At 38.0% G+C, this 24,975-nt stretch overlaps 2 protein-coding genes across 4 annotated transcripts in view; both read left to right on the top strand.

Annotated features, from left to right (window-relative positions):
* slc39a11 (solute carrier family 39, member 11) overlaps positions 1-24,975 on the top strand; it is a 173,742-nt gene that overhangs the window by 10,190 nt on the left and 138,577 nt on the right. The window lies entirely within an intron of this gene.
* Positions 9,576-13,732, top strand: LOC113023932 (sterile alpha motif domain-containing protein 3-like). 2 transcript variants are annotated; one of them, XM_080305611.1, is made up of 9 exons: positions 9,576-9,983; positions 10,918-11,113; positions 11,283-11,441; positions 11,600-11,687; positions 11,883-12,038; positions 12,499-12,705; positions 12,969-13,140; positions 13,246-13,325; positions 13,430-13,732. In XM_080305611.1, the coding sequence occupies exons 1-9, from the start codon at positions 9,713-9,715 to the stop codon at positions 13,724-13,726; spliced, it is 1,626 nt and encodes a 541-aa protein (XP_080161737.1). In that variant the 5' UTR covers positions 9,576-9,712; the 3' UTR covers positions 13,727-13,732. The 2 variants fall into 2 exon arrangements, with proteins under 2 accessions (XP_080161737.1, XP_080161739.1); XM_080305613.1 differs by lacking the exon at positions 11,883-12,038.

Here is a 24,975-nt window from a genome sequence, read left to right as displayed (position 1 = left end):
AGTTTTCACTGACCTTTTATCAACTTAAATAGCTTGTTCAAGCTTCTACTTTGGTATTAAACATGCTACCATGGATGCTAGTAAGGCTGACTCTTGCTAGATGCTACAGTCTTCTTGAGTTCATGTTGTGTCTTTAGCACCCTGACGGTTTCCCTCTCTGTCTTGTTTCAATGTCAGTTCCTTTGCCCTCCTGTGTTTTCTTTTCTCTGTAGTATTTTCTTTTCTTGTCTCGGTGTTTAGCATTTGTCTTTTGGTTACTTCCTGTTTTACTTTGAAATGTACATTTCTCTCTTGTGTTAGTCTTACTTTCCTTGATCATGTTCATCCATCAAACCTCGAGACATTCGTTGATATGCTCCAATGATCCAGTGTTTATCCCAGCAAACATTTTGATGCTGAACACTGTTGTCTTTTCTTGACATCTGTTGGTGAGATGATGCTGGAGTTTCAGCCGTATTTGCTGGGATGCACTTGTGCCCCTTTAGATTTAGTATTTTTTTTACACTTGTCATTTTTGCCAGGAACCCATAAATGCTCCAATTGTATTATTCCGACCTGCAGTTGGGTTATCTCTATACTGCAGTGTGACTATATTGAAAATACTGTGGGAAAAACTAAACTCATCCTTTTATTTCACATTAGCTGCTGTTGTATTGGGTTCTGGCAAAACAGTGCATCTAACTAGAAGAAGTGTTTTTGCAGAGCCTTTTTTCCACTGCAGGAGACACAAACATTATTAACGGTGCAGTGTAGCACTTCGCGTTTTTGTAAAATGTAACCCCATTTTCTATTAACTGAAATGAATATTGGCCTGGAACTGAAAATTGATTCTGATTTGATTCAAAAAGCTTTGCGTCTCTTTACAAAAAAAAAAAAACTATTTAAAAGCTAAGCACATTTTTCTTGTCATCTTTCAAAAAGCACGCAGGAAAAATATAATTTTGTTACTGCTGTCAGATGTTAAAATCCCTCTTTTGTAATAAATTACTGAAACAGTTTGACATCCAGATGAATGTGCTGACGTTAAGCTCAGAACATTTTAATTTGCAGTGAAAGTTTTATACCCAAAAACTCAGTTCTTTCTGTCCTTTGCTGAAGAGGCCCTAATAAAACAAATGCTATGGCAGTTACACATCTTGAGGTGACTCGTGAACCCTCCGTAAGCTGAGAGAGTGGAATGTATATAATTAATTGTAAATTGCTAATACTGATGCTGAATGACATGGTTAAGAATTGATGAGATGAAAGCAGCTAGTCATCACCACTGCAGTTACTCCACTCTCTAATAACACATAATCTTTGTGATATTTTTTCTTCCAATATCAAAACACAAAAACACATTGTGTACTCATTTTTAAATAGAAAATACATTGCCCTGCAGAAAAGCCATGTTGAGTTGTGTGCGTCTGTCTGTGTGTGAGGCTCAGTGGGTGTTTGAAGAGCATGTGTCATGCTTTTTGTGTCTCATGATTCAGATGCCACCCTGTTTCCATGCCTAACATCTGCTGTCCTAACATGCACGCACACACACTTTGTGACAGTAGACTATCACGTCATGCTGTCTCAAAACAGCATCTTTCAGCTCTCATTGTTGGTGTAAAATCATGCAACCCTTTCCACTCAACGTCCGCCCCACAAACACATACAAATATACGTGCACAAACCCAAATCGAGTACTGTGCAAAATGCAACTTACAGCATTATGCTTTTGTTTATAAGTACATCGCTAAAACCCTACATTTGTTTGAAACATATAAACTATAATGTGGGGGGGAGGCAATCTTGTTTTGATGTTAAAGCCAGCAACCCATCTATCTCTCCATTTTCTGCCACTTATCAAGGTCTGGGTCATGGGGAGAGCAGTCTTATGCAGATACTCCCAGGCCTCCCTTTCCCGAGCCACTTCCTCGAGCTCTTCCAGGGCGGCACTGAGGCATTCCCAAGCCAGCTGAGAGGCATAATCTCTCCAGCGTGTCATGGGTCGGCCCTGGGCCCTCCTGCTTGTAGGACATGTCTGAACCAACTTACTGAGCGGGTGCCCTGGAGGCATCCCGATCAGATGCCCAAACCATTTGAACCGGCTTTTCAATGTGGGGCAGTCGTGGCGCTGTTCTTAGCCCCTGCTGAACTGAGTATGTCACCCTCGCTGTAAGTTGTAGGCCAGACACCTTATGGAGGAATGTTATTTCTGTTGCTTGTATCCACAGTCATTCTTTTGGTCACTACACCGAGCTTCTGGCTGGGAGCAAAGATTGATCTGTAAATCGACAGCTTCACGTCAAGGCTCAGCACGCTCTTTACCGCGACAGACTGGTACAGCATCTAGATCACTACTGACACAGCACCAGTTTGTTTAGGCATATGCCTCTCACCTTTGGATTCCTGCAATCTCCTGGATTGGGATTGGATATTGCCACTATCTTGTTTTTCAAAATTGGGACCAAGGAAAAGACCTGAACTTTGTCTTTGTGACTATAGTTTATTAAAAAGGCAAGATGTTTAGGAGCCAAGCTATGGAACATCTTGATTGCACCTGATTGTACCTTTAATCATTAGTTATTTTTAATCTCTGGCCCTTTGCTACACTGTATCTTTTGTCCTGTTTCCCTCCCTTCATCCCCAACCATTTGGGACCGATGGCTGTCCCTCCCCGAGCCTTGTTCTGCCGGAGGTTTCATCCTGTTAAAAAGTTTCCCTTTCAGAGTTTTTCCTTCCCACAATTGCTTGCTCATAGGGGGTCATGTTGGGGTTGGGGTTTTTTCTTTGTTATTGTAGGGTCTTTACCTATACCAGTATAAAGTGCCTCGAGGCGACTGCTGTTGTGATTTATTGCTATATAAATAACATTGAATTAAATTGCTGTCTGTTGGAGTTGCGCATACTGCCCTCCAGATGAAGACTCTTTGTGGGAAAACCTTGCTTATTTCAGCGAGACACTATCAAACCTCATTCTGAAACAACTGTAACATGGTAAATTGTTTAAGTTGAAACTGGCTGGTTTGTTAAGACATATCAGAAAAAAATTAACAAAATATACAGTTCCCCGTTGAACAGCTGAAGCAGGAATTTGAACTAAGTACCCCATTCGATGTTAACTGGTCTTTGCTTTTACCAAATGCTCACACAGTCTTGGTAAAAGAAGAGATGATGCAACACAGTGGTAAACCAATACCTTGTCCTGACCTCTCTGAAAAGTGTTCACAATGGGTGATGGCTGAATGGCATAACATTCACAGTAGTTATTTGAAATGTTTTCTTTGTATTATTTTCAATTAAAAATAGACTTTAAATGGTTGTTGCAAATCATTGCATCACATTTATGAGTGTTTAACACAACTGTCTTACGTTTTGGGAAGCTGGGTGGTACAAACTTTTTTCTTTTAACAAGTCCCTCTTATTTTGGTTATGGCATATGCAAAATGTTAGAAAATGCAGATACATTACATTAATGGCCTGCAATTTACACTGAGTCATCAGTTTCTCTAAGTTAATAACCGGAACAATTTAAATAATCATTTTCCTATTCAATGCCTCGCTGATATAACAGAACAGTAGGCCAGTCTAATTAGTTCATCATGGTCGAGTTTGTTCATATATTATTAATATTCATTGGATGGTGTGTAAAAAGGTCACAGCAACTATTCCAGTGGAACAAATTGCTGCCAGTGAACAAAATCTGAGTGGTATTACATTTCCCTCAAAAAGTAAAAGCTAGTGTCAACTCATCGTACACTGGATAAACAACAATTGTGTAAGACAGGATTCTTTAGGTGTTTAATGTCCCAGTGACTGGAAGATAAAAGCAGTGCACTGCCTTTTATAGACCTACAGAATGAAACAGCCCAGAAATATACCCACGGAAAAGTAATCTCCATTTTTAGGAAAAACAAGAGAAATGAGTTCCATTACTCGTGGTTCCTGTTTATTAAGTGTTTCAGAAAGTAAAATGGGCTTAAACAGGTCCCAAATGCCTTTGAAGATTGTCAAGCTGTTTCCCCTTGAATTTAGCCCAGCATTACTCTTCTTCACAAAAGCCCTGAAAAAGAGAATTTGTAATGACACCGAGTATACAGCAATTAAAACAGCAGAGTGTCATATAGCTTGTCAGTTGAGTATGGTATTTGATATTATTATTTTTCATGTTGTAGCTATAAGGCCTGTTTGCACATGAGGCACAGGATTTTTCCAGATTTTTACAACATATCAACAGCAGTTTTAAAGAGTTGTGATACAAATAAATATACATCAGGATAAAATGAATGTATCCAGTGTAAAACAGACAGTTATGTCCGTACTTTCTCTATGTGGAAAGTGGGGTGCACCAGTGGGACTTGCACTTAATTGATATATTATATTAGGTGAGGTCCATGGGATGTGTACATGTACATGATCACACTGGAGAAAAAAAGATTATGACCGTATGCAAAAATGCTGTGACCTTGTTACATTTGATGTGGTTGCTTCAAAGATGTAGACCAGTCTCTGACCACTTGCAGTGAGTTATTGTCTTTGGTGCATGAAAATGACAGTATGATGGAAGCAGTCTATCAACTAAATATTAAATATCAAAACTGGCAATTATATGCCATATCTGTGATAATACAGTAATTAATTGTGATAAATTGGTGAAAATCACAAATCCATTGCCGTCAACATACAAAGAAATTAACATTAGCTACTTATAGACTTAGCCTAGTCAGTATCACATAGATTTGAAAATGAAATTCTTCAGCAAATAGCAACATAGTCACTGCAGGTGTGCAATTTAACTGGAAAGTGACACAAGCACTCAGCAACCCTGTTTTTATCTAAAAATATAAGCAGAATACAACCAGTTAGCAAAACAGTAGAGTCCCCTGTTGCAAAGAGATGTGTCACAGACAAGTTGTGCTCATTTGTGCAGACTGACTCTTTCTGTGCTTGTAAGTTAGCAGATCTTTGCTACTCTCTAAATGCAGTCAGTGCACATCAGGCCAAGATGCTTCGGACACAGGTGCAGGCTCTAGTTTCAAGCCCCCTGTTCAGTTTTATTGAAGCATCAAAGATGTTGCACCATATTCAAGAAGGAACAAAGGTGTGCAGCTCATTCTGATCCTTTGAGACTGAATGCTCAATAATTTTGTCAAAAAAAGAAAAGAAAAGCATGTTTTCATGACATTTGTTAAATTTTATGGCTGAATTGGTGAATGGAGCTACTCAGTTTTCATGTAGATTGTTTAGCTGGCAACTTAAGTGTGGGATTTCTTATCATATAACATTAATCTGCTACATAAATGACAATATAACAGTCAGAGTAAGTCAACTGCGAAACCAGGAACATCAGAAGATGTAGCTCAGAATTCCTAAGACACACTGATGTAGCTTTATCCTTTGTTTATGACCAGTTGATTTGCTGATAATTTGTTGGATCCACTTGGTTAATAAAATTCATTTTATATGAAAACTCGGCTGAGAACATCCAGTCTTTTTTGAGAGAGTTTGTAATAAGTTTTGAATATAACTCATTTAATAGATAATGCACATTTCCAACATGCATCACCTTACTTTCTGTGCATTATAGTACTTTATATTCATTTTTTGTCATGCATTGTCATATCAGTGTAACTATATTGTATATCAGCTGAAAAAGATCTTTGTTGGTTACTTTGACAGTTTGCACAGTTACTTGTGACTTCCAATGAAAACATTGGTGACTTTAGTCTGTCTGAGGAATTTGAATGTGGTACCTCATCCAAAGAAACTTTCTCCCTCTTCCTGCTGTCAGCAGTCACAGTCAGACTCCACCTGACTGCCCACACATTTGGATGACGCTGAGATATTTATTGATGTAATTCATGTGTGAAACACAGTTTGTTTTTTTGTTATCTACAAAGCCTCCTGATGGAGAGGGATTTGTTGCTAAAGAACATTTATGTAATTACACCAAGTGGGGTTTCTTTGCGTGTTATGATACCCAGAAACCCCACAGTGCTTCTGAAAAGTCCTGGAGTGAAATTGTGTGTTTGCTGCGTGGAGGTTGAAAATGAGCTTGAAGTCACTTTAGGAGAGGTTTGGGCATTTGTCCATATGAGGATTAGTTGTGTTGCCATGCCGCCGCCAGATTTATGTTGTGTGTAATGTGAATTAGCACTGACATGCTGAGAGGTAGACGGCACCTCCCAGGATGCTCCACAAGCGTGGCATGTGGTTTTTGTGTTGTCTGTTACGTAGACGTGGACACACACGGGTGACAGATTTAGGAAGTACATTTTTAAATGTTTGAATGTGTTGCTGATAGCAAACATGATATATAGATAGAGAATAGATCTGATAACCGATAACTGATTTCTAAATTTAGTGAAGGACTGAAGCACCTTAAAAGTTCTTACCTAACTATGACGGTTCTGGTATTTCCTCTGGGTGCATGTATAGAAACTAAAAAGATTATACTCTTTCAGGATGTCCTTCCAGCTTTTTACTGCAAGAGACTCTCTCTCTCTGTCACTGCATCAAAATAATTAAATTCCCCAATGTTGGTCCCTCACATGGAGTGACTATACGGCTGTTATTTAAATGAGGCGTTAAAGTAATGAAAAAGAAGAAATATGAGAAGGCGAAAAGGGGGTTGTTGAAGTGGGTTTCAAGACCGATGTAAGATCAGGCTTACAAGGTTACTGAGTGCAAATCTGCTGTTTTAACATCCTTCAGGGCAGTGTGGTCATGGGGTCAGTAGGATTAGTTATGTGGCTAGAGACTGGTCTAGGGTTGCATCATGATATTTATAAATCCCTACAGGTTGATTTTCAGTAATGTCAAAAACATGTGGCGCTGTTAACCTGACAGAGAAAAGCTTTACGTATGGAGCTCGACAGTGACCGCCCACTTTTTTAATGGCTCCGATTCTGGAAGTGAATTTCCTATTTATTTCCACTGACATTTCAGAAAATCTTTGTATAAACAGTTTGAAGCCTTGAACCAAGCCCACTAGCTATGAGGTGAGTCATGACTATAAAAAGATTTGATTTGGAATTAAAAAATAAATAAGGGAAAGTGGAAAAAAAGACAAGACTTTGTACTTACTTTTAATAGTAAAGGAACTACTTGGGCCTGGCTGATAAAAGCAATGAAGATAATTTTTGTGTAGGATGAACAGGCGGTAGCAGCACACGTGATAATGTCAGCAGACACAGGCCAGGGCTCTTTTGAAAAGAAGGGCCAAAGAAATTTGGTTGAGGCAGAGCCACACATACACATCATCGTTATAGATTCAAAAAGTTTTAAGTGAACTCTCATAAAACTATGTAGGGTGTAGAGCAGGGCCATGTTAACAATCGAATTTTTGGCATATATACATCAAGGTCAACATAGTTAAGTATCGGTAAAAAATTGATAAAAAGAATTCCAACTTAAATTCTATGGTTCTTACAAGTGTCGAGTGTGTTGTCAAAATATTGAAAGTACTGTATAAACATGTAAAATATGTCACAATGACCTTTGACCTGTCCTTCAAATTTAATAGATTAGAATCATTTAAAAGCATAACAATTTGAAAATATGTAAAATGCTCATGAGTAAGTATAAATTGTTTTGAAAAACAAAACAAGTTTGTGATCAAAACTTTTTTCACTTGGTATTTACTAACGATTTAAATGAATGTCGAAATTACTGTTACACATGTACAATAGCTGCATAAATAAAAATAAAAGGTAACAAAATCCTGCACTTTACACTAGTTTTTACTGCACTGCAAACTACAAAAGCACATTTGGGGAAAAAACCCCAAAGAAAACATAATGAATATATAGAAAATACAGTACTATTCCCTTAAAAGCAAATACCGTCCAGAGATGTTTTATATCTAATTCATTTATTGGAGCTTACTGACAAATTTAGTGCTTTATTATAAATACCTTTGCTATTTATTTAAAATACAGTTGTATTATGCTATAATAATAATGTAATATGAATGTCTCACAGAAAAATAATTATATTTGAGCCAAAATTCACCTTTTATCTTCACTTAAGAGTAAAAAAATGACCTTTAAGCTTGAGAGACATAGTGATTTGATATATATCTGATACAAATTTATGTTGATATTGACTGATGAAAAGAATCCCATTAAGATTTTTCAGTATTTAATGCCCTAACTCTGTGCACATGCAACAGTGAACAACTTCCATACATACTTGAGGTTTCTGCAAGAGCACGTTCTATCATTTCAGAACGTTGTGTTACGTTGCGATACTTTGGATGGGTATATTAGCATTATGGATCATGTTCAGAATTTCTATGGAGAATATGAATTGTGTTTTTACTGCTGTTGAGCTCCCAGTGACAGAACATGTCGTCCAATATGGCAACAGGTTCAGAAATTATGACACAGATGAATTTACCAAAGTGAACAAAACGTGTGAGCTATTATAATAATAATAATGGATTGGATTTATATAGCGCTTTTCAAGGCACCCAAAGCGCTTTACAATGCCACTATTCATTCACTCTCGCATTCACACACTGGTGGAGGCAGCTACAGTTGTAGCCACAGCTGCCCTGGGGCAGACTGACAGAAGCGAGGCTGCCATATCGCGCCATCGGCCCCTCTGGCCAACACCAGTAGGCGGTAGGGTAAGGTGTCTTGCCCAAGGACACAACGACCAGGACAGAGAGCCCGGGGATCGAACCAGCGACCTTCCGGTTACAGATACGCTTCCCAACCCCCTGAGCCACGGTCGCCCCCACTATTCAGTACAAGAAAGTGAAAAAGAATACAATAAACAAACAATATTGTTCAGGGTAAAATGCAAACCTGCTGCTTCCAGCTTGGCAGAAAAAAAAATTGGCAAAGTTACAGCTTTCCAAACTGTTTTAGTTACAGACAAACAGTGCAGCACAGTTGGCCAGGAGAAGAAATGAAGTAAAACATTATTTTTAGACATATTTTTTTGCAGCTTATTTCCAAGTCATTTAAACGGGAACAAAATGTTAGATTCATTTTCAAAATCAGGAGAAATTCAGCTCATGTTTTTGGACAAAATAAAGATTTCTGTAAATTTATGAGCCATTTAAAAAAAGATGAATTCATGATGATTGTTACGTCCCTCTGCAGCCCCTAATCTCCTCAATGTTTTCAGCTGGTGCTAATTGGCCACACCTAGTCAGGTGTGGATAAAAGCATACCTGAGGCAAGCTTCCAGGGAGCTCACTTGTCTTTGCCTTGGTGCCACCAGCCATTTTAGCCAACCTGGTATTCCATTCTAAGATAATACACAGTCAGAAATAGGGGTACGGAAGGAGTACATTACTGTGCCCCAAGGTACAAAAATGACATTAATACAGTCTAAGGACAAATATTGGACCTCGGGGGAACTATCTGTACCTTTTTTAGCGTCTGAAAGGTACATACATGTTCCTTAATTGTGAAAAGTACTTATTTGTACCCATTCTTTCAAAAGATAAAGTACAGGTTGATTAAGCTCTTTTTGATTAGAGGTTTTTTTTTTAATTCTTTTTGACAGTAATTTATTTGCAACTGTATTGATTTAAGCATATATTTTAGTGTTTTTATTTTATTTTTTATTATTTTCATTGCTGTTGTTGTTTTTGTATTCCCTGAACCCCCCTTATTTTTAAGCTGCTTTAAGAACAACGAATTTATTTGAAAGAAAAAAAAGTAAAAATGCATTTAAACATTTTTTTAAGAGAGCGTTTTTTTTTTTAAGTATAAGTATTTGGATGAATTGCAAAAAAGCACCCTCGGAGTGCGAGTTGAGCCCATCCTCACAACATCAAACAAAAAGTAGAAGAAGAAACTCAACGAATAGCTGGTGGATTCTAGAACTTTCTTTAAATGCAGCAGGTGCCATTTTGTTTTATCAACGGACGGAGATGGATTACGAACTTGCAAGTCCTGGTGTGCTCTGTTCACTTTCAACCGAGGAACTCTTAACAAAAATACAAGAGTGGGGCTTAGATGTCACCGAAGCTGAAGCTCAGCGTTTCAGAGGTAAGTTTTATTTAAAGAAAAATGTAGCGTAATTACTAATTATTGGTTTAGCCTAGCTTAACGTATATTAGCAATTTAGCTAGTTTCGGCACTCTCTTAGCTCAAATTATGTCTTTTTACAAACGATTTTACAAACTTTTCATGTGTAAAGTTGAGGTCACAGTTCTGAAAAATGAAAAATGTGTACACATAGTATTTGTATAAGTTTGAACTTATTTATGTGGTTCGGCCACAGTCTATGGGTTCGGTAACCCCTGCGCAGCGGAACGGCGCGAAATTTGATTCCCTGGTAGCTGAATGCAGTTTACCGTTAGTGTATTAATGGTTTAATAAAATCACGTTTTTACATCCACTCCAAGGCCATTAACACACATGGGCGGCGTTTAAAGGAAATATCTTGACGCCGCACTTGTTTAAAATATAACAAGGGTGTCGCAGCTGGGGTTTGATAGTCCCGTTTTCAGCAATGTGGGAACTTTTTCAGCATGTAATCTGAGCTTGTAATACGGTCCTGCGGGTGTTATCGCTATAAGTAATCGGTCTGAAAGAACAGACGGCAGAAACTGTCGGAAATCTGGAGAAAGGAGTCACCTTAGTAGTGAATATTAACAAATTACAGCATTCTAGTCTTTTTTTTTTCTTCCAAACTTGAAAGGGCACAAAAGCATGCTCAGACTCTGCTCTCCTGTGTCCAGTAGTCCCAAACAAACATCTAAATTTAAAAATGAAAACTTTGCATATCAAGAGGATTCACTCTAAAAATTTGGTTTATTTTATTTAATTTACTGATTTTTTTAATGAATATTTCTTTGAACTGAAAGAAGTTGTACAAAAGGTTTTAATGTGTGTGATATACGGTTTTTACCCATGTAAAAATGTGGTGTTAAATATTCTTACATGGAATTTAGAGTTTGTACTACCATTTGTCTTGCAGACAATGAGGTTGATGGTGACACAGTTGACTGCGGTCTTACTGAGACTATGGTTGCATACCTTTTCCAAGGATCCTTCAAAAAGCAGGTTAAATTCAACCAATTTGTGTCAAGGATGAAGGAATCTTCAGTGACGCTGACTCTACAGACTGTCTCTCCAGAAGACTGGCAACCATCTACTTCGTCAACTTCAATAAGGTATTTTCTTATTTATAATGAAGTTAGTATGTCTGAAACATACATGTTGGCCATTATGCACTTTTAGGATTTAGTTAATATGATCATTTTTCCTACCATATGTATTGTTACTGTAGTGTTTTATACTTCAATTCATGCAATAAAAACAAACATTTAACTGTTTTCACAGCAATGAAAATACTTTGAGACTGCCAGCCTCTTTTGAAATTCCAAGATTTCCCAAAAATCTGCAACTAAAACTGGACAACAAAGAACCGTGCCATAAAAATCCAAGGGACAGACACACAATAATCAGAGTTCTATATGAAGCTGTGGCACAGTATACTATGTAAGTTAATCAGGGTAATGTTAGCTTGTTGCTTTAGAAAAAGCTGAATCTGTCATATTGAAAATAAACGCTACATTACTAAGAAACAATAACTGACACTTGATAAAGTTTGTTTGTCAGCAGTTGCTCTAACACTTATGTTTCTTCTGATATTACAGGTATCCCACAAATTCTGAATATGTGCAAGCTGTGAAGACGCTGGTAATGAAGTATCCTTTCCTCAAGGATCGTGAGGGAAATGGTTATGTAAGTTAAATTTAAAATTTGCATAAGGTTCCTTCAAGATTACAAAGTAAAAGTGAAGCTTTTTTCAATCTTGTTTTGTTAGTAAGACAATCTGTAGCCTCTCAGTAGGTTTGTATGAAGTATGTTTACTGATTCTTTGTTGGGTGTATTTTGTGTAGATTGTTTTTACAGTAACTTATGTTTCTGTTCAACAAGCACACATGGCATATGTCTTTGAGACGTAAATTCAAATCAGAGCGGGCACCACTAGTCGACAGTGAGGCAGTGAGGCGTTGTAAGGAGAAGTTTGGTTCTACGAGGAGAGGGCAGCCTAATAAATGTCAACGAACAAGTCAGAGAAATGTTTGTCAGGTTGGTGTGAGGGACATCTTGAGCTATAAAATGTTCTTGCCTCTGTTATTACATCTAAAACTAAGGATTAGGGATGCAACTGTACCCCTTTTTTTTCAAACCGAAACAATACCAATACTTGGATTAGAGCACTTGCTAATACAAAGTACCAGTGCTAATACTTCTACCTCACAAAATATTATTAATTAGAAGGCGCTAAAAGAGGGTGAACTAGATTAAAAAAAAAACAACATTTTAAATATGACTCCAAAACTAAAATTTCAAGTTAACAATTAAGATTTTATGTGAAATTATTTCAGAGTTTCCATATTTTAAATATTGGTTCATGGTATCGGTTAACTTTAAACGATACGAGTTCTTTGTGATGCACAGATCGTGTCAGCTCTAATTGTATATTTAGTCTTATGTTGGGTTTCTAATCTGTTTTGACTTTCTCTTCTCACTCTTGCTTTCTTTCAAGGGACCATGCGTCCAAGGAGAGGATTTATTATCCATCGACGCCCACTTAAAGGTCTTACAGTGCCAATATCAGAAGATGCAACCAGATACCATGGTGGTTCATAACCGTATGCAGCAAACGTTTGCTTGGCGGCAAAAAGAAATTGCAGATGGTATGCCTGTGGAGGATGTGTTGAAGAAGTACCCCTTCTTAGGGATGCCTACTGGTGTAAGTCAGAAAGCTGAACTGAACTTGGAAATAGCTGTCACATTTAACATGTTTATAGTAGTAAATTTTATTTGCCCTTGACCTTGCTTTCTTCATCTGTCCCTCTTTCCTTTTTTTGTATGTTCATGTAACTTCTTACAGTATTGTTGTTAAATTCTATAAAAAAATAATTATGCAGCACCATACATAATTAATATCAACTTTAGATTATTTCATTTTCATACACTGTTATTTTGTACTGAAAATTAATTTTTTACTTGTAGCTGTGCAACGAACTCGGGTGGATCCAACCAACAACGGGTAATGTAAGCCAGCGATTTCGTGAAGGGCTCTCATGTGTTGCAGCAAAGGTGATTGACGTTACACGAGGGAAAACCCCACTCTACCAGCTCTACCTTGATGCAAGAGAGGAGGCTCTCACTGATGACCTACCAGGTATTTGCTTTCAAGGCTTCCATTTTATATAATTTTTATAGGTAACTGGAAATGCCAGATAAAATGCATGGGTGATCTTGTGTTGTTTTTGGGTTTTTTTGGCAGATCTTGACACAAGGGCTGCACTTTTATTCCTGCCATACGTCTTCAAGGAGAAACTGGATCTCTTTGTCATACTTGGAGAGGTGTGTGTATTAAAATATTTAGTCTATATAAAAGGAAAACAAATGTATCTTTTGTTAAGAGACTAAGATATTGCTTTCCTCTACCTTCTCTTTTGACTTCAAAGGTTCATCCGAAAACCCCCTATCCAACTGTGCAGCTACTTCATGAAGACTGGAAACCAGTGTTCTCCAGAAGCGCTCCAAACATTGTGAAGTTGGATGGCAGTGAAGTGTGCAGAAGCTCGTGTATTTTTGAAGGAATCATCTCTTCTTTCTGCTTGTATTTTGTCTTCAACCTTGCTTATCCAAAACATCTGAAGAACACCCTGATTTTTCTCCAAAAGTACATTGTGAAAATAGATGAGGGTGAGGACCGGCCTCTGCCAATCACAGTCACCAGACAAATAAATCTTCTGTATTGACCACCATGCCTCAGCCATATCAGTGCTCCAAATGTGGCAGAAGAACCTTTAGTTTGACAAAGCTTATTCAGCACATAGGACTTATTCATTCCCATGATGCCAATTTTGATATAACCTGTGGACTCAGTGACTGCTGTTCTTCCTTCAAAAAATATGAATCTTTCAGACGACATGTGTATAGGAAACACAGAGAACAGGTGTTGTGTCCCCATAAAGACTTAGATGAAAATGAGCAGGAGGTAGTCAGTCCACACCCAAATGAATTTGCAAATGACATGACTGAAAATATTGAAACCCCTCCATCCTGGGATGAATTTTTGATAAATTTCAGAGACAATCTTTTCAAGTTCATTCTTAAGTGCAGAGAGAAAAATTCTTTACCAGTCTCTGTTCAGGAAGAAATTGTGGAAGATGTAAATTTTCTGATGTGTTTTTTCAAGGAGAACTACGATGCTTTTATAGCATATCATTTAGAGAAAATGGGTCTTGATGTGTCTTTGTGTCCAGAGCTTAAAAATGTCCTGCATTCAAATGAATTTTTTGAGAAGGCTTCAACAGCTATTCGATCTCCTTATTTGGTCAAAGAACATTGCAAATCAAAGCTCAACATGACAGAGCCTGTTCATTGCAAATTAAGAGACTCTGTGGGTCATACAGTTGGCTCGTATTCATATGTGCCTGTTGATAAGGTGCTAAAAAATTATCTTTCTCATGAAGACATACAAGATCACATTTTTTCAAGTGGCAATTTGGAAACTGATGAATTTCTAACAGATTACTCTGATGGAGAAATCTTCAGACATCAATTCTTCAAGGATAACCCAAATGCACTGCGACTCCATTTTTATGAGGATGAATTTGAAGTACTTAATCCTCTAGGATCTAAACGATCCAAACACAAACTTAGTGCATTTTATTACACTGTAGGCAATTTGGACAAAAGGTACACTTCTCAGCAGAGGCACATTCATCTAGCGTTATTGGTACGCTATTCTTTCGTTAAGCAGTGTGGTTGGCATGTTATCCTTAAACCTTTGCTTGATGATTTGGAAAAACTTTCCACTGATGGCTTTACTTTTACCATTGATAAAACTGAACACACTATTCATGCTGCTCTTGCAACTTTATCTTGTGATAATTTATCAGCTCACATGATTGGTGGTTTTTCTATGTCATTTAACACTGGTAGAATTTGTCGGTATTGCATGGCTTCTTATGAAGATATGAAACAATCCTTTGAGGAAGAAAGCTTTGTTTTAAGAACATCAGAGATTCACCAGTATCATCTTGCACGAATCCAAGAATTTCCGGATGATAAAACAATATATGGTGTAAATAGTTCATGTCCTTTTGACAGACTGAGTTATTTCAGTGTTACGCAAGCTTTACCACCTGATGTAATGCATGATCTGCTGGAAGGTGTAGTTCCTCTAGTTATGAAACTAGTGATTTGTAAAGCCCACACTGAGAAGCATATTACAATTAGAGAGATCAATGAAGAATTGCAAAAAATGCCCATCGGTCAGAATGACAAAACAAACAAACCAGTACAGTTATCAGAGAGACTTCAGAGTGTTGGTATTGTTGGATCAGCATCTCAAAAGTGGTGCCTGTTCAGATTGCTGCCATTTCTGATGGCAGACCGTGTGCCACCTAATTGTAAATATTGGCATGTTTTTCTTCTATGTCGTGAAATAACAGAGATTGTAATGGCTAAAAAAGTGCGAAAAGAGAATATTTTATTGTTGAAGTTGCTTGTCCATGAGTTTCTCACAAAACTGAAAAGTGTATTTGGGGATGTAATTACACCAAAGTGTCATTATTTAATCCACTATGCAAGACTGATTGAAATGTTCGGCCCTCTACGTTTGTTATGGTGTATGAGATTTGAAAGTAAGCACCAGTATTTCAAAACGTTGTCCCGCAATTGTAGAAATTTTATGAACATTGCTACAACTTTGAGCAACAGACATCAGTTCAGACAGTGCTGGGAGTTTTCTAACAAAAGTTTACTTGGTGAATTTGAAAATGTTTTTGGAAAAAGTGTGACTACACCATTTTTGTCATTACCACTGGAACTGCAACAAGCACTGACAGTCTATTGTGGCTTTTCTGAAGTTGATAGTGCTAAGAAAGCTTTCCAGCGTGTGTCAGAAGTAATTGTGAACAGTGTCAAATACTGTGTAAGAGATGTGTTTGTCATTGATGTACTGCATTCAGAGAAGATTCCTCTGTTCTGGCAAATTAAGTACATATTTAATATTGACACAATGTGGGTCTTTTGTGGAAAAATTCTCATTCCTCTGTTATATGACAACCATTTTCATTCATACAGTGTTAGAGTTGATAGTGAATGGACGTTGCTAAAACCTGGACAGGAAATTGATGTTGCAGCTTATGACACATACTCTGTTGATAACAGTTTGTATGTAACAGTTAAGCAATGTATTTAAGAAGGTAATAAATGTGACAAGTATTTTTGACTTTGTATCTTCAATTTTTCAAATCCTGAGAGGAAAAATATAGGAAATCTGTGTGTAGATACTGAACCTTTAGAAAGACATTTTTGTACTCCTTTTAAGGGTTCTTTTTTGTACTTTATACTAAGGGTACAACTTTGCCCTTTAAAGTACAGGTTTGACGTGTAAAAGGTACAAATTACAAGGGTACAAATCAGTACCCACAGTTTAGGGTACAGAACGGTACCTTAGAGGGTACCACCCCAGTGACAAGCCATTGTACCCCTATAGGTACATTTCTGTACTTTAATTTCTGAGTGTGTACCTCTTCTCACCTATACTCTGGTATTCGTCTCCTTTTAATGTTGCGGCTTTTGAGCCGGGTCGTAACATAAGTGGGGGCTCGTCCGGGATTGCTTGGACATTTTTGTGGAGACTGAATATCTGTTTTTTGTATCGCTTTTAAGTAGGTGAGTGAAGGTGTTCACTGTGATTGAGCAGCGTCCCTTTAGTAAGTGTGTTTCAGCTGGGTGGCTGTGCTGCCCTTCCATCGAAGCACTTGTTTGTTGTTTTGCTTTCTTGTTTTAGTATATTGTGTTTGGTGGTTATCCTGGGTGGGGGTACGCTTCAGAGTTTGGTAGGAGACTATATCTCTGGTCTGCTGCCTGCTCTCGAGTTTGCGTTTAAAGTTGCCTTGAGCCCGGTACACCACTGAAGACTAGATAGGTCAAGTTTTGTTTTTAGCGTTTTAGGCTGGGAGTTGCACATAGTAAATCAGTGGCACCAAACTTGGCAAGAGGTTTGAGACCATTCATTAATTATAGTCTTGTGGCTGAGGCAGGTAGGCTGTTTTTAAGTTGGCATGGCATGTACACCGTGTGTGCATCTAATATGTCAGTGTTGATGGATACTAATGACATCTCATGAGGTGAGTGTTTTGTGCTGTGACCTTTAGTGTTGTGGGGAATATGGCTACATTTGTTGGATCACTTGTGAGTGTTGTTGGCCAGGGGATGGCAATAACACTGTGGGGTGCTGAGCCACCCTTGATGTGATCATTGTGTGGCCATAGCTCTCCATTTTGTGATTGGTCACTAGTATGCTTGCTTACTGAACCTTGTGGATTAAAGTAACTTGTTGTGGTATAGGGCCACTTGTATGTGACCATTTGTGTGGTGGAGACAACAGATCACTTGGTTGTGATTATTTGTTGCTACTTTTGGTTTTGGGTTGTAGCAGGTCAGGTAATCATTTTGGGTTTGACTGTTGTGCTGCTTTGTGTTGGTCACATGCTACTTTTTGTGTGTTCAGTGTGGCAACTTCAAATCCTCATGCAGGGGCATCCATGTTTAAAATGCCAACTAAAGAATTGTGAGTATTTAGTTTTGTGTTAGAGCTGGTAATAAAGTGCTCAAGTTTGTGCTTTGGCTCAAGCTTATTTTTGAGGGATCAAGGCTTCAGACAGGCTTTTAATTTGTTTAGGGGTCCTAGAGGAACCCTTTTGAGGGAGGAGGTGTTTTCAACTGGTGCTAATTGGCCACACCTAGTCAGGTGTGGATAAAAGCATACCTGAGGCAAGCTTCCAGGGAGCTCACTTGTCTTTGCCTTGGTGCCACCAGCCATTTTAGCCAACCTGGTATTCCATTCTAAGATAATACCTCTTCTCACCTATACTCTGGTATTCGTCTCCTTTTTTATGTTGCGGCTTTTGAGCCGGGTCGTAACAATGATATCTTTTTGGATATATGGCGCCCTTTAATGGATTACTTACCTGATGATCTGAGGGAAATTATACTGAGAGGGGCAGCCCCACTCCGATGGCAGGTTGGGTTTGTCAGGAGAAATGTGTAAATGCACAGTAGACCCAATTATTTACTATCTATCATACTGTATTAGTTTTATATGTCTCAGACTGCTTTTTGTGTTGTTTTTTTGTTTTGGGTTTTTTGTTTGTTTGTTTGGTTTTTGTTTTTGTTGTTTTTTGTGTATCAAAAAATCCAAATAAAGAGATTTAAAAAAAAAAGAAGATTAATTCTGTGTTAGACTACCCTTTAAATGTGTGGCATCTGGTATCATAACATGGCACACAGACATCTACTTGTGAAGGTTAATGTCTACAGCGGACATCAATGCTCTGGTTCAGTGGTTATAATCCAGTTTGTATAGATACAGTCGACACGGAAACATGTTTTCATTTTTTGAGATGAAAATACTGCATTTTACTCCCACTTTCCACTTTGCTAAAATAATGTAGTCAAACCAGTATAGTTCTTTCCTCAACCTTTTTAACTCTGTTATCTTTCTAGAGTTTCATATTTATTCTTTATTTATGCTACTTACTACAATGTAGCTTGCTATCGCCAGTGTGTGAATGTGTGTGTGAATGGGTGGATGACTGAATGTAGTGTAAAGCGCTTTGGGGTCCTATGGACTAGAAAAGCGCTATACAAATGCAGGCCATTTACCATTTACTTTAGGTATATTTGAGGATATTTACTAAACAAGATATTTGCACCTTGCTTTGCCACTGTGCAGTAGTGTCTGCAGGCTGATGGGGAATAAATGACTTGAATCCATTGTAAAATGATTTTCTATAAATCTATCAAAACTCTAAAAGGGTCGGCAAACTTCCCAAACACACTCTGTACATTCTGCATTTACTGATACGTTCTGAAATGGTTTCTTCAAGCGTTCTCACGGATGGGGATAAGTGGCAGGCTTTTCAAATACAGCGTGAATGGCACTTTCTGATTTCTCCCCCGACTCTCAATAGGAACTTGTAATGTTTGATCTTACCTCAAAAGCCAGATTGCTGCCAGGTTTTGTTGAACAGTGGGAAACTTTGGTATGTTTCTCAGATTGTTTAATGTGTTTGTTTCTTCAGTTTCTGTACTTTTTGTTTGTTTGTTTTTTTTAAACAAGAAATTTACATTGAAAGGAACACTTTGTTTGGACTGGTGTAATCAGTTCCCAAGATCAAGGCCACATGTTATGGAATATTATACAGTAGATGGCCCTGTAATGTCTGAATATCCAGCACATTGCATATAAAGCTGTGTAAGGATGGTGTTGTCTGTCACATGAAATTCTAACAACAGCCACATTAAAGTTTAAAGCTGTATATGTGATTTGTTTGTGTTTATCATCTCTCCCCCAGACTGCACTTGGTATTTCCAATAGTTTGGAGCCAAACTGGCAAAGCAGACTCCTTTCATGGTCACGTTGTTGGGGGAATGCACCAAGTGTGATGAGAGAAGGGAAGATTTGGGAGATGGATTTATTTTAAGAATTTTAGGAATCACTACAGTTGTCTTTTGGATAAGAGATAAAGCACTGCAATATGTTCATTTTGTGTGCAATTGTTAATTTCCTGCAGTTGGATGAGTTACTGTTTCAGCTCCTCTCATTGAGTGAGGCAGTTTTGTTGAAAAGGCGACAAAGCTGGACTGCTGGGGCAAAGTGGGGATGGTTGAGTTAACACTGCAATTATTTTTCATTTTTGTTTATTTATTTATTTTTGTTGCTTCAGTTTTTTCTCTATTTTAATCAGTGCACTGAAAATATACTGTACTAATCCACAAAAGCCTGGACTCTTGAACAGTTTAAAAGTCTGTCATTTCAGACTTTCACACAAATGAATAGTGATTGGATGATTTGTGAAAATAATGGAAGTTTACAGGTGAAACTTGCCTCTTATGACAGAATGTTAAAAACATTGTTATAAAATTGTGTAACAGGCTTATTTGGTTCATTCAGTTATTTGCACATGGCCTGGATCAAAACCATTAAACTACGAATATACAAATCATAGAAGTCCTTGGGGTGAAACAGAAAGGTAACACCACACATTAGAGTTTTTGTAATTTCCATGTTTTGATTTCCTTGGAATAATAGCCTGAAACTGATGACTTTCTCTGCCTCTAACGCTTCTCTCTTTGTGCATCTCATTACAAAATGCAGCACATTTTACATCCTAGTGATATCTATTTTCCTTCTCTCCTCACATATTTTGCACTTCTGAGAAGGAACACCCTAAAATACAGGGTGGGCCATTTAAATGGATACACCGTAATAACATGGGAATGGTTGGTGATATTAAAGTCCTGTTTGTGGCACATTAGTATATGTGAGGGGGCAAACTCCTCAAGATGGGTGGTGACCATGGTGGCCATTTAGCAGTCGGCCATCTTGGATACAACTTGCATTGAAATCTGCTGCAATGACCCAGTTACTGCGTTCACCAGATATCAACACAATTTCGATCCGCTCCTCATGTGTTAACCTCTTCGACATGTCAATGGCTGTGAACAAAGAGTAACTTGTAAATAACTCATGAAAGAATAAAGTTACGTTGAAACCAAGCACACCATTGTTTTCTTGTGACATTACCAATAAGTTTGATGTGTCACATGGCCCTCTTCCTATTGAAAAAAACAAAAGTTGTATCCAAGATGGCCGACTTCTAAATGGCCACCATGGTCACCACCCATCTTGAGGAGTTTACCCCTCACATATACTAATGTGCCACAAACAGGACTTTAATATCACCAACCATTCCCATTTTATTACGGTGTATCCATATAAATGGCCCACCCTGTACATCCTCTAATCTCTCCATGTAGCCCTGTGCATGGCCTCTACTGTGTTCATAAAACAAAGCACCACAGTAGGAAGGGGAGCAAGGTTAAATGCTCATTTGATCAGTGGAGCAACTGGATGCTGATCTCAAGGGACGCGCATGCACACACATTAATTTCTATAAATGCAGACCTGTTAAAGGCATTATACTAAATCAAGTAAGACTTTGAGTTCTCTTTCATCTGTCAGATTGATACAGCTTATTTTTTCAAAAATGGGATCACCATTTCTCCATAGTGCAACTCATTTGATTGCAGACGAACCTTTTGAACTAATCAATACAGCACTGATTGTCTGTAGAAAGCACTCAGAGTGAATTGATTATATGGTGACATTGGGATTGACTTCTGCAGAATATGCATGGAAGTGTTTTTTAGCCATGCGCATGGTGAGGCTTAAAAGGAAGGCTAATGCTGGCCAATCACTTGGTCAATCAGTTTGTTCCAGAGAGCGGAGTGAAATGTCTCTGATAATTTCTATTGACTTCCCTGACGTTTTCGTTTTGCTTTTAATGTCTCCAAAAGGGTTTGACAGTTTCTGATAAATTTGGCACAGGAGTTGATTCCTAGAGGAAAAATCCTTTTGACTTTGGTGATCCCTTGACTTTTTCATCTAGCCCTACAAACATGCCAAACATTTACATATCCTTTTAAATATCAGATGGACTGCTGTGAAAACTAGGCTGCGTCAAAGTATAGCCTCAAAAAACAGCAAGCGTGGCTCAGTGCCTGTCAGTGCTGTTATCTTCTCTTTCATCTTCTTATTTTATTCCTCACTGACCTGGATTTCAATGCAACATTTAAATGTTTCATGTTTAGAACGTTTTATAACAGCTTTCCTGCTACTCCATGAAAACAGGAAAAAGGGGACCCATTGAATGCCTCTCAAGCTATACTATGAAATAGTAGAGTGAAATTGCCCCATTAATATCCTCTCATTTGTTTGTGGTAGTTTCATATGATTAAGCCTAAATTACACTGCAGTGGTTATTGCATCTGCCCAGATTCTTTTTTTCAAAACATACCAAACAAACAGAACGAGGGTAAAAAATAATTCACAAACCACAGTGGTGCTATATATACAGCAGTTGTTTTGTTTGCTCTCAATTTCGACAGCCCTATTAAAGATTAATATCTGTCTGTACATGCTCCGGATAGCTTTTCTTTACATTCTTTAATTCTCACTCGCTTTTGCAACTTTGTACTTTTGTGTTGCTCGAAGCAACAACTCCACCTCATTGTCAGTCCATTTCAAGACGGTCCCTTTCCTCGACATTTTGCCCCGACGTTTCCGGAAAGTAAATAAACAGCTGACAGAAATCATGCAGGTCGAATTGTCTTACGTTTCACGCGTGCGCAATACAGGAACGTAAGCGTTTTCTGTCTTTTCAGTGTGGATGAACAACTGTTCAGAAATGATTGAAAACGATAGTGTGGATGCAGAGGGCCCAGGGCCTTCTTATTGTGAGGTGACACCACCGTGCTGCCCATAGCAGTGTACGGTTTATAGGATAATGCTAACGAGATCAGAACTTGTGTTTACAAGATTGTATTTGTAATATCTAATTAAGAATGCAATATTATTTGTCTCTCACTTTAAGACAAAGATGCAGTCTAATATAATGATGCAAATGGTTGAATGCTGTTCTAACGTGCCAGAACTAAAACCCCTTTCACTTGAGTATCATTCAGCCAGGTGTGGCATTTAACATTTTATGTCTTTTACCCACATCTCTGAAAATCTCTCGACACATCGGTGGCTCCCCCTGCCCCACTTACTAAGATGAACAAAACACTTTGGAAGGTTGTGAGTCAAGAAGTTTGTGAAAATGACTCACTGCTGTAACGGTTCAGATTTGTGAGTGATGCAATGACTGATGGTCAGCCTAGGGCTGATTTTTTTTTGTCAGAGATTTGTTTCATAGCAATGAGTTTCCAGCAGGATCTCATGGACAGCAGCCATAGTGCCTAATTGCAGTTCAACAAGAGGAAATAGGAAGCTGCAGAACAGTCTGATGTGGATGATCAGGCATGAGTTTGACATTTTATGCTTTATAAAATTCCAGTTCAAACACGCACGATTTCATAAAAATTGGATGAATAGTTTAGGGAGATTGGTCTCCTGAAAATCAGCATCTACCTCTTTTTTTCTGGGATTTTGGCCAGTATTAAGGTGTTGAAGTGGATTTTAACTCATTTGGTCTGTGACCTAGTAACAAATCAGGAAAACTAGAGGCAGCCAACTTTTTTTTAAATATCATTTCCAGTTTCAGTGACCCAACATTAACCAAATCTAGCTTAATTTGTGTCAGAAGCATTTTAGAAAAGCACATTCCTTTGGCTAAACCAGTACGGTTGAATGTTCCCATGACGACTGAGGGAGACCTAAAAATAATAAGCTGAGGACTCTTGAGGACAGTGCATTTAATGATGTTTGAAGTGCAGTATGAGGAGGATAAGGTGAGAGATGATGGCAAATCAACAGTTAGGTGTGGGTACCAAGGAACAAGGTCTATTATGATTTGAAGAGAGAAAATGAAGTGGGACAAAGTGGATGGCTTTGAACATTAATAGCTGTTGGATAGACGAAAGCAGGATGGATGTGGGATGGGTGGATTTTGCCTTGAAAGGGAGTACAGGCTATTAGAATGGAATGATGACATTAGGAACATACACATAATGAGAGGAAAATCTAAGGAGAATACCCTTGAGGCTCAATTTACTATAATCCTTATCCGTAAAGCTACAGGGCTGTAGATGGTAAAGGGGTATAGACAGTAAGATGAAAACATGCACAATTTAATCTAAATGGAGGGTCTCAGATGCCAAGTACTTAACAGTGCCAGTCAATGCTCATCTTATGTGTTTTATGCCTGTCTCCATGATAATAATCAGATCTGTTTGCCACTGGCTTTGGTTAAATGAGCCTCTAAACCTTACTGGCCAAAACAATTTTTTTATTTTAGAAACTGGGATTCAGAAGAATACGTCACTGGATTTATGTTTTGCCAGATTGTGGGATGACAAGTGGAAAGTACTTACTTTGATGATGTGAATGAGCTCCATTTCCAGTTTCCATTGCACTTTTCAGTGTCACTACTGCTTGGAGATTATTCCATAAATTTTCCATGCAGACTATGGTCGACTTTTGAAATCTGCTAGTAACCAAAGCAACTGCATGGAAGTTTTCTGAGCAGGATATAGCTCTTTCCAGAGGTATACAGTGTATACAGTGCGACCGCTAGCAACCTCGAGAAAACACTGGCCAACCAGTCAAGGAATACACATTTTTCCCAAGCAAACTGAGCTATCAGCATCAACCTCAAGTAACCAGTCACCAAAAATGTGTAGGGGAATACACCTCTTTTCTTTTTCTTTTTTTCCAAGTGGCAGGTGGTTGTCATATTAACCAAGTGGTCTCTAGGTATGTGTGACTAGAGGCTTAGATAGACTTACCAATAACGTTACATTTTTTCAGTCCATGCTACAGAGCAACTCTCACAGTACTTGTCAGGACATTGTATCCCAAATCATTCTGATATTCATTGTTACTTTCTAAAATTTATGTTCACTGCGAACATGACTCAGCCCATCTCAGCAGGGTAAACTGTAATCACTGATTGCAGAATTGATTATGGTGCATCCACATATTATAAAGAGAGTCAAGCCCCTATTGTGTCTATAAAATAGACCTTAATGATGAGAGCACAGATTAAGCTACTTTGTGTTGTCTCCTTTTTTGTTTGTCATTGGTTAAATGGAAGAAAAAGTTATTAATGCTCTCTTTTGCAAGGTATTATAGCCCTTCAAGATTCGGGCAAATCAACATTCATTCTGGTGCTGTGTAAAGCATTTATTCTTTCCACCTATTTTTTCTTCCATTCAGTGTATATTAAAGTTCAACCTGCAATATAAATATAGACAGAAATTAGTAGGCTATATCTTACACTACAGCCTGTATACTAATTGTATTCCAGACTGTAAATATTTTAACACTTTAAAAAAGATTCACTCTTATGACAACTAAGACTTCAGGATAAACATTAACCTAAGATCAAAGCTTTTTAAATTCTCTTTTTCATGGATGCCTGGACATTGTGCTTCGTTGCTTCTATGCATGGAAGAATGGCTACATTGATCATTTTACTGGATT

This window comes from Astatotilapia calliptera, chromosome 8, assembly GCF_964374335.1.
Source record: "Astatotilapia calliptera chromosome 8, fAstCal68.1, whole genome shotgun sequence".
Classification (NCBI taxonomy): domain Eukaryota; kingdom Metazoa; phylum Chordata; class Actinopteri; order Cichliformes; family Cichlidae; genus Astatotilapia; species Astatotilapia calliptera.
Note: the sequence above shows the minus strand (reverse complement) of the source record. Positions and strands in the feature narration are given on the sequence as shown.